At 35.9% G+C, this 10,627-nt stretch overlaps 1 protein-coding gene across 1 annotated transcript in view; it reads right to left on the bottom strand.

Annotated features, from left to right (window-relative positions):
- The window catches only part of TTC27 (tetratricopeptide repeat domain 27), a 34,153-nt gene that overhangs the window by 5,742 nt on the left and 17,784 nt on the right, over positions 1-10,627 (bottom strand). The window contains exons 6-7 of the mRNA XM_010166718.1: positions 8,605-8,770; positions 2,244-2,441 (exon numbers count right to left, since the gene is read on the bottom strand). Coding sequence (XP_010165020.1) covers positions 2,244-2,441; positions 8,605-8,770 — 364 coding nt within the window. The remainder of the gene's footprint in view (positions 1-2,243; positions 2,442-8,604; positions 8,771-10,627) is intronic.

The following is a 10,627-nucleotide window of genomic DNA, read 5'->3' as shown; positions in this document are numbered from 1 at the left end:
AGGAAACATGAAGGTTGGAAAGATTCCTCAGTGGGAAAGGGGTGGACTAGACTGCATTCAGCATAGGAAAGAATGAAGTACTGAATGAGGTGGCAGAGTTAATATATGCTAAGCTAAAGAAAAAAAACCCAAACAAAAACACAAACCCAACACTTCAATAGTTTTACATTCCTAACTTGTAAACCCTGTCTGACTTTGATCCAATATACAAAGCACTGGTATGAACTGTAACTGTAGACTCTAGTGATTTATGGCATCAGATATAGCAGCAGAGCAGAAAGGTAAAAAAAACCAAGAACCAACCCACCCCTTACAATAGCCAGACATACAAGGCTTTTCTTTCAAATGCAATGTTAGGAACAAAATCGGTTAAATATAATTAAATCTGCACTAAATAAGGCATTATATTATGGAATAAAGGTCAAACACTACATTTGTAAGGAGGTACATGACACTGTGATAGATCTGTTCCCATCTCTTTGTCCTATGATGCCACAATATAGTAAATAATGCCCTTTCAGAATTCATTGACCTTTTGCATAATAAATGTGGGTAGAAAACTGCAACAATACATCTGGAATTTTTCTACAGATGGTTCTATTCACTTAATATCTGACTGACACATGAAGGTGCTTGGCGCAGTGAAGCCAGTAAATACTGTTTTTAACATTTTTACTTTATAATATGATATCAGAAAAGCTAACAGTGATTAGTGTATTGTAAATTAATTTTTACACTGTAAGTTAATATATGCTGTGGCTCTAGGCAGCTTTGCTCTTTCATGATCTCTCTATGGTACCATCATACCAGGATACTTGGATACACACGTAAGCAAACCTTAGTATTTATAAACATCATCCCATTTTGAAGGACAAGCAAGGCAGTAAGCGTGTTCCATAACCAGGCTGATTGGGAAACACAGTTAAAGTCCTGTCTGCTCTACAAATTGAAACCACGTTTTTAACTGGGTTAGTGAAAAATCCTGTGATGTAACCAGATTCTGAAACAATTACATTTATAGTATAGACAGGGCCTCTGCTACTTTGCATGTCTGAGTAAGAATTTGAGGATATATTACAGGATATTGCAATGTCTGTATTTCTGAATTCTAAATAGGCCAAATCCCTTTTATTGTTCAGCTGTAAAGAAAAATAGGGAAGGAAAAAAGGGAAGAATTGGAGGTATAACGGACACCAGCAATGACTAAACAAGGCATTTCACAGGGTAGAGCATAAAGAGGAAGGCAATGAGCAAGGTCCAAATAATTCTAAGTTTAACCTCAGAGGCATACGATTTGTAGGCCCAACCATCTTCCTAATACACTTGACATCAAGCAACAAGCAATCCTCCAGACTGACATTTTTGCCCAGGCCAAAGGCATGAGGAAACACATACTGAATGCTGACCTTGTGCATTTTCAGCTTCAGTGAAGATCTGATATAGCTCGTAAGTATTCTTGGAGTGTGCAAGGCTATTTGAATTTTGGAAATTTAATACCAAATGCAAAGCACACTCCAGCATATAACAAAGTAAACACTTGTAGCAGCGCAGAGTGGTTATTTTGGAAATGCAATCAACTTGATTACCTGGGAGGCAATAGGAACAAGAGACTGAAGTGAATGTAGCAAACTAGAGACAGATAAAGCAAAACCAATGGTTCAACAGATTAAGAATTAAATAGCATGATCATTGCTAATGCCATTTTAAGATAAGTAAGGACACAGCACTTTTACTCTGGGAACTCCAACTGTGGTACAGATTATCTTAAATGCACTTTCCGTTAGTGATTGCAAAGAAGAATATAGATGGCTTATGATGCCACTGGATCATGTGATTAATATCCACTTTTTTCTAGAAGCTGCAATATCTTGTCTTCAAAATAAAAAATTCCAATTTAACCCTCCACCACCATTAGATTATAGATGTTAGATTGCTGTCAAGAAAAGTTTCAGAATACAAATCCAAGACAATGCACATATGCTGTAATATGATGTTTTAAAATAAAACACTGAAAAGAGATTTTTTAAAAATCCACAAAAAGTGATTTAAACCATCTTGCTCCTGTTAGATAATAACAACGTGTGCTGTAGGAACATGAAAAGCAGAAAGTAAACTTATAGAAACACTAAAGCAAAACACATCTGCAACAAGAGCACGTCTTACCATAGCACTATAGTTTTTTAGAGAACAGAAGGTTTGTACCAGAAGTATCCATAAAAAAGTAAACCTCACAACACATTTACCTTTTCAATATCTTCACCACTATCATTCTGTCCATTTCCATAAAGTTGGGCATAAAGTCTCCAGATCTCCCCATCATTTGTCACTCGTGAAGTCACTCTGCCCAGGAGCTCTTGCAATTTCCCCTTCAATCCACTTGCCACCTCTCCAGCGCGATCTTCCACACCATCCACTACTGTTCTGACCAGAATAGCCAGCACCTTAAGAAACCAGCAGGAAAGAGTTTTTATTTCAGCTCAAATCAACATCAGTGTATATAGTGATACTTGTAATATTTGGTCTCTATTAATGATTCAGTAAAATGCAAATACAGTACCATATGACAAGTAGAGAATTTACTAAGAAATACATTATTAGGGGAGTAATTCAACTAATTTAAACCTCATCTGTACAATACTATGGTTGGTGAAGACAGAGGCCAAACAGCTAAGACAGAAATTTGTCTAACTGGGACAGGGTAGTGTGAAGAAGAGTGGTATAGGAAATTGTGGCAATATCCTAAAAATATTTTCACTTTATAATACAGTTATGAAAAGATCAGTAAAGAAGCTGAACCAGATTAATCCAAGGAGTGGAAGGCACTGTTGTTTACAGGACCTCTATTTAACTACCTGTAAAAATTGAAATGGAAATTGGAATACCACTTTGGGAAACTGTGTTTAATGCACTTCTGGTGAATTACTAGACAAGTCAGTTCAATCAAAGTTTTTACAAGTGTTTATTTAATGGCTGTACTTTCTGAGTCACTGGCTTGAGAATATGGGATCTGACCTGCAGAAATGCTGAGTTCGTGCAGCTGCCGGTGAACTCAATGGGAGCTGGGCTTTGCATGTATGAAATGCTATGTAATACCAAGTGTCCTTGAAAAAAACGTGAGTCTTCGTGTCCCAAACTAAACACTGAAAATTAGAAAGGAGTTATGCTGTGCCTCAGTTCCTTCTCCATAAAAAGAGAAACACCATATGTAAGTTAAGACATTGGATCATATGGTGAATTAGAAGAAAGTAAAATCCAGAAATACTGTGGCTTATTACTGAGAACTACCTGCTCTGTGTAGTGCATGAGACACTGAGACTGGGGAAGAAATAACGATAAAAAACAAAATGGAAGTCTCATAGGGCTTCCATTCAAGCTAGGCTGGCAAAGGGAATACAAACACCTTCATGCTGGTACTGCCTAACTTGCAAGTTATCATTTGGCAACTTTAATGCTTCAACATTTTTGTCCGTATGATATTAATACTTACAATAAAATCACATTAATAGCAATACTAATATCAAGACAGTAATAAGACCAATTTCAAAGATGATCTGTGAATAGCCCCAAACCACACAAATATACCACCACTCTAGTAAAAGAAAGACAGTGGTGCATCCTCACAAACCAAGATGTAGTTCACTGGCAGAAAGTAATGCAAAAATTATGACAGTATCAAAGTGTATTACACTTAAATAAAAATATATGCAGTTTAGTATGTGTGATTTTATTTTCCTAAAACAACGTTTTTTCTATAGAATAACTCAATTGACATGCATCCCAAGAATTCATTACTGAGTTTTATCAGATATAGGAAATCTTTGGCAAAACAACCCAAATAAATCAAAATGGCTGATGATGTTATGAAACAAATCTATGTAACAGAAAGTGTAAAAAATTATATATCTTTTCAGAATCAATAGGAAATCACAGTAGCATCTGAACATCAGCTAAATAGTTCCCTCCTCCTCCCCCCCAAAGTGTTAACAGTATAGCCCTTATAAAATGATATGACATACTGGCTGTTCTTTCTTTTCTGTTAAAGAGCTTGGATTTTCACTTAAGATAACAGAAAATATGAGCAACTATTAATAGTCCAAAAGTTCTGAAATTCGTATTACATCCATGATTTGGAATCTAAGGGACAAAACCCCCATCATTGAATGAATCAGGTCTTCTATAATGATTTGCTAGAAAAACATCAGCAAGTATTGATATTGCCATTACTACAGCATTATAATAAAAATCATAAGAGAGGTGTAAGAAGATACATTAAGCTACGTTCTCTTTTGGAAAGGAACTAGAACTGGTCAGAAGGATTCATACATACAAGTATGACTTCTCTATCACTTTCTCAGTTTAACAAAATTGTTACTCAGAAATCCAAAAAGTTAGTTAGCATGAATATCATGTCTGGTTATCCAAAGTTTTAAAGCTAATGCTGTTTAGTTTGCACATGAACAAAGAAAGTTTCCTCAGTCAGTAGAATTTAGCAACTGAAAAATTACCTATATTCCCATAGAGTTCAGGCTTTGCTTATACTTTCATCATAATAATCTATCTCCTTTTTCAGTAATTCATCATGTAAGCTTTAGCAATACAGTAGTTAAAATAAAACTAGTGTGAAGGCTGGGATTAAAGGGTCCATTAAACAGTAATGAATCATTAACGCTATTCGGCTGTGCCCAGTTGTTAAATAAAGCTCTTTCAAATTGCAAGTGAATTGTGCTAATCATCAAAAAGCATTAGCAGTGTAACAGCTTTCAATTTTAGATGGTTGTCTTAAGTGTTAAATTTTAATTTAGATCTCCCAAGAGATTTTAAACTGCCATACATAAAGCAATGCTCTGCTGCCCAGGGTCCTACACAAGCAGCAGAATTGCCTCGATTGGAAAAGACCTAAAATAACATCAAGTCGAATCGTTAACCTAGCACTGACAAATCCCCTAAACCATGACTAAACCATGTCCCTCAGCACTATATCAAGACGACTCTTAAATAATGCAAGGGACTCAACCACTGCCCTGGGCAACCCATTCCAACACCTGATAACCCTTTCAGTAAAGAAGTTCTTCCTAATATCCAATCTAAACTTCCCTTGGCGCAACTTGAGGCCATTTCCTCTCATCCTGTCACTTGCTACTTGGGAGAGGAGACCGTCCCCCACCTCTCTACACTCTCCCTTCAGGTAGCTGTAGAGAGCAACAAGGTCTCCCCTCAGCCTCCTTTTCTCCAGAGAAAGGAGCTATTGGATCCAAAATGACAAATCTGCAGTCTATGAGCAATCCTTATGCCCCTCCCAAATGAAAGTTTTACAATGAAGACAACTGCCATTAGTGAGCTACTCGAAAGAAACAGAGCTCTGGGAACTAGTAATTTCTACCCTTGCTCCTCAAAATCCCCTTGGAACATGCTCTTGCAGCCTCTTATTACAAACAGTCTGGCAATACAGACTGCTGAAATGAGGATGATATTTGATGGAAAGGGTAACTGAAAAACTTTGCTAGATTCTCCAGAACACAGAACTGCACAGAGGAGCCATTTTTCCATACTTCTGAATTCATATTCTTTGACAGCACAGGATGAAGATCTGGTTTCTGAGAGTAGTGTGGCAAAACAGCTTTTCCACCAATAAAATAACTTTGTTATTCACAGAACTGCAGCTTTCCAAGTAAAAAAGATCGTTTGCCTCCACAAGCATGCATGTGGTGCAAAGCAGTACAATTAGGAGTTGCAGAAACCTTTCAGGTATATTTACCACCTCAGATTAATAATTCAGAGACTAAACTGATGATTACAACAGGTAAGGCTTTCTTCTCAGGTCCTTTCTAGTGGCTGATCTACTAGCTGAAACTACAGTCAATTCAGCAAGCCATTATCTTTTATTAGATAACACCTATATTAAATGTTTTCAAGGTATATTTCTCAGTAGGTTCATGAACATCAAAAGGAAAAGGGAAATTTGAAAATTTTAAGAACTAGTAAGGAGGGGAGGTAAGAAAGCATGCTTATAACATTTAAGAGGAATACTGGGAAACTGAAACTTTTGAAAGTATGTCATTTGCTGTAATCTTTTATTGCATTGTCGCTCATTTAAAAAAAGCCCTTCAGTTTTTCCTTGTTCAATTCTGTCTGCAGAATCTGTATATACATATCTTCAAGCCTCATGATATCCTGATCTCAGAACCTTTGCCACAAGGATGACATCGTTAAATAACTAGAATAGCTCAGAAGCAAAATTTCCCAAAGCTGCATTCTGTACTCAGAAGTCTGTCACAAAAAGACAGCAATGGCCTAACAGAAATCACAGATGAAGATATGAATGCCTTACTGTTATTTACAAATATGACTTCATACTATGCTGACATAAAATAATTTGATGTAACTACACAAACCAAGGACATTTCAAATTATATATTCAATTGCACACTCTTAATTGACGCATTCAGTCTCACAAGAGGTATTCTGCAACAAAGATTATGCTAAAAGCGATTGGCTTTCTGTTTTCATAGAGAACTGGAATTAATGATTCCAAATTATTTCTTCCAGTCCAATGGATATTTATATTTCTGGATTTTTAAATTCCTACCTTCTTTCTCACCACTATGTCATCTATTTTAGTAATCTATCAATTAAAATCTATGATGACTATAAATACTAAATACAAGCTGAGAGAAGATCATACTATGTTGCATGGGAACAGAGGTGTATGCTTCCACTTACTCACGTTTGATGATTTCACTTTTCAAAAATACAATTGCACAAGAGGGTTATAGAGCACCTCTATTTAAAACAGACCAGTTGGCAAATGGGAGAGGCTCAAAAATTAATGGTGAGCTTTGCAAACAATCTCAGCAGAAGCTTTTAGCTTTATGTGCTTTTTTGTTTTGCTATGGGAATACTCTTCCTCGTAAGATTAAAGCCTTTCTAAAAGTCTTCAATCAGTCTCTGAGGTTTTTATTAGTCAACTAGGAAAATCCTTCTAATTGAGGAAACCGTATTAGAAGTTATGATGAAACCCATAAAGCACTTTACATATCAGAAGTCAAAGTTAAAATTAGGATGAAAAGAAAATTAGGATATATAGCATATAAATACTTCTGTAAAAATGATAAAAGTTGTATGAGAACAAGATGAAAAAAGTTATAGAAGAAAAATACAAATTTAGTGCAAGCAATATCCCCAAATATTTTAATAAAATATCCTCTATAAAATCTGACAAAACACACTAATAGGAGTCTATCATCTCAAAATATCTAAAATGGACAAATAATGTAGAAAGTTCTATTTCTGGTCAGCAGTCAATCTGACTAAAATAATACAGTAGACCACCCGTGAAAATGTTATTTAAATTAACAATTGAGAAAAAAATATTTTAAAAAGCCAACCATGTACAAGACATTCCCTGAATAAACACATAGGCCCCACCAGTACCACAATACTGGAGCTGCCAAACACACTAATCTTTACCATATATAAGATTATTTTCCATAGACACTTATGAGTGCAAAGAGAATTTGAGACCTTTTAAAGTTCTGCCACATGAAACCCAAAAGATTTTATTCATACAGAATATTATCCTCAGCATGGTTGGCTTTATGGTAGTATGTACTGTACTCATATACAATTTGTTATTAAAAAGTAATCTGAAAAAAGTTTTTAACATCCCCGCCCCCCTGTGAACAAATTAGATGTTTCCACAGCCATAATTAATTCTATCTGTTCTCTCTCCTCATCGTTGGATTCAAACTCCCAAAATCCAGGAAAGCTACTTCTAATCATTTTATGCGATAAGAAAATAAACATAATCATGGTGTCAATGACCAGCAGCAGCTGGGTCCTCTTACCTTGGTACTACACACAAACTCCTTAAGAGCTCATAAGCTCTTAAATCAGATCCATTAATTTTGCAAAAGTTTTTGGAAGTTTTTCACTAATCTGCTTAAGGGATTCTTTGGCTTGCCTTTCAGATTTACCTTGCTGTTTTCACTGAGTGTACAGAACTCTGCTTGGATCAGGACCTGGTTTTAGGCAAGGTAACACCCTGGCTGACACTGTAAAAGTAGGCTCTCTGGATTTTGTCAGAGCATACATTTACAAACATAGAAGTTAACTGAACTTAACATGAACTACAGTGAAAGATGAGCAAAATATCTCCTTTATTTTAATTTGTTATTAAGAATCAAGGTTCTGACTGTAACATATTTAATCTGTGAAACAATTCACTTTCAAAGGCTCATTTGTGGATTTTTCAAACACATGGGAAAAGCTTACCTTTTTTAAACTAAATTATTTATTATTTTTTCTGATACTGACATATGCAGGAACAATATGGAAAGATGGGGTTATGCATTGTGTTTTATTTAAGAATGGACGTTAAAACTGCAAGACTCATATTTGTCCTTCCACAAAGTCTGAGGCAATCTGGCTGCAAAGTTTCCTTTTTTTTTTAAACAGTCTTACAGTCGAGATCTCAATAAAAGGCTTGCCTACATAACTTCACTGGTATGTATACTATCATAACTGACACCATTATCAGCAGAAATCTCTGTCTTACAAGAAAAATTAATGAACATATAGAATGACTTAATATGAAAACTTCCCCACCTGTGTATCATTGTACTTTTCTCTTAAGTCCATGAGCCGGTGATAAGCTTTAATTGCTTCTGAAAACTCTCCAACATCTGTACTGGTGAGAAGATAGTTCTCCCATATTTGCCAGTGCTCATAGTTGCACTTGAGAGCTTCTTGGAGGGTTCGAAATGCTTTGATTCTAATCAATAATAACAAAGAAGAATAGAGAAGAAGATACTATATTAAAGATTTAATATATAAGATTTCTATATTAAAATCAGTTGGCATTGTATCAACTAAAAAGCTGCTTATTTAAAAATTCAGGTTTAGAAAACAGCGCAATGTAAAAGTTACTGTTCATAATTTACAATAATGATAATTCCTTACTCTCTCTTGACAATTACTTTCTATCGGTTCACTCCACAGCACACTCTGTAGAGTCTGAACTAGGTAATTTCTGTGTTAGCTCTCAAGTACATTTTCAGAAAAAATCATTATAATAGTGCCATCTATGTTAATATTTTATTTTTTGAATTTTTAACTGGAACCATAAGAAAACAATCGGACTCATACTGCAGTTGTACCACATTACAAAATTAAAATCATTGAGTTCATGGCAGATGCAGGATTATATTGACCCATTTCATCACACTAAGGAAGGTTACTTAACAATAACAGCTTTTTGTGATTTATTTTAAACATTTGCACATGGTAAACGTGTATACCCATTGCCCAGCATTTTCAATCATTTTTTTCTCACATCATCTGGAATCTTTATTATGCTCTGTTCCCTGATGTTATGCTGCTCAGTACTAATGTGTGAGAGTGGCCCCAAATACTGTTAGGGTCCTTCACCAAAGGTGCTGCCCAGGGAACCATCTCATAGTGGCAGGAAAAAATGTTGTGGAATAAAGGTGGACTGAATAATTCCTTTAAAGTCACTGTCAAGTCAAGAAGCATCTTTATTTTTTCATGTGGATCCACTGCAGGCAACTCTTTACCATTCCCTTACTCAAGGAGAAAAGTAATGGCATTCTGTGGTAAGAAACAAGACAATTTGGCCAAATCAAGACTATTGGCTGAAAGCAGCTGACCTACAGTTGACAGAGGTATGATCTCCTGCACAACATGCAACCAATGCTGCCAGAGAGGAGGCAGAAGGAGTAAGAAGTCTTAATGCAATCTGAAGCCTATGTTGGTAAGGTCTGGGTGCCTACTGTTTAAAGCTTTAAACATACAGCTAGAAGTTTCAATAAATTTGAAATGTTAAAAAAAGCTTTGCTAGAGAATCAGAATGATATGGTTCTTGGGACTTTAAGAGATTGCAGCTTACTCTCAGCTGGACAGTCATGATATGTAGAAAAAACAGAAAGGAATAAATTCCTTCAAATGAAAACCTGAAACAGAGTTTTCCCAGGCTCAGAAAAATCTTCTTTGGGGAAGTATGACAATAAATCTCTTCTTAATAAAGATCATATAAAGATGGCTTGTTATCAAAATTTGCAGTTCACTTGCTCTATTGCTTAAGTTGCTAAAAGTGCAGTCTCTAAAGAAAAGACAGCTCAAATAAATTGTTGGTTGAGTTTCAGAAAGAGGGTCCAGGAGAGTGTAAATACCTAACTAGTGGATCGGGCCATTAAAAGTTTGGAATGGCTGGCTCAGGGAAAAATGTAAACAACTGCCAATCTAAGCCCATAGTATTAAAAGAGCTACCAAACACATGCAAAGAGAGCTGACTGACAGAGCAAAACTATTGAAGGAAAAGAGGTCATTTGGCATAGCTACAGCAGAACAGTCCACAGGCAGGATCTTTCCATGTTCACTCCCCTTTTCTCTCTCTTCTGATATATGTGATACTGCCGAGTAAAGGTACTAACAGTTGGGTCTCCTCCACTGTTAACAGTCTTAGTAAGGGATTTCAGACCGTGATTTTGATAGATTACATTATAAAAAAAAAACAGAGACCTGCTCCTTCCCCTGTGGATTTTGCTACAATGGAAGCTGGGATCTGCCAAAGCTCTCTGACAGGCTGAAAGACACCCTGGCTGACTGATGT

The sequence above is a fragment of the Antrostomus carolinensis genome, unplaced genomic scaffold, assembly GCF_000700745.2.
Source record: "Antrostomus carolinensis isolate BGI_N321 unplaced genomic scaffold, ASM70074v2 scaffold10254, whole genome shotgun sequence".
In the NCBI taxonomy this organism is placed as follows: Eukaryota; Metazoa; Chordata; class Aves; order Caprimulgiformes; family Caprimulgidae; genus Antrostomus; species Antrostomus carolinensis.
Note: the sequence above shows the minus strand (reverse complement) of the source record. Positions and strands in the feature narration are given on the sequence as shown.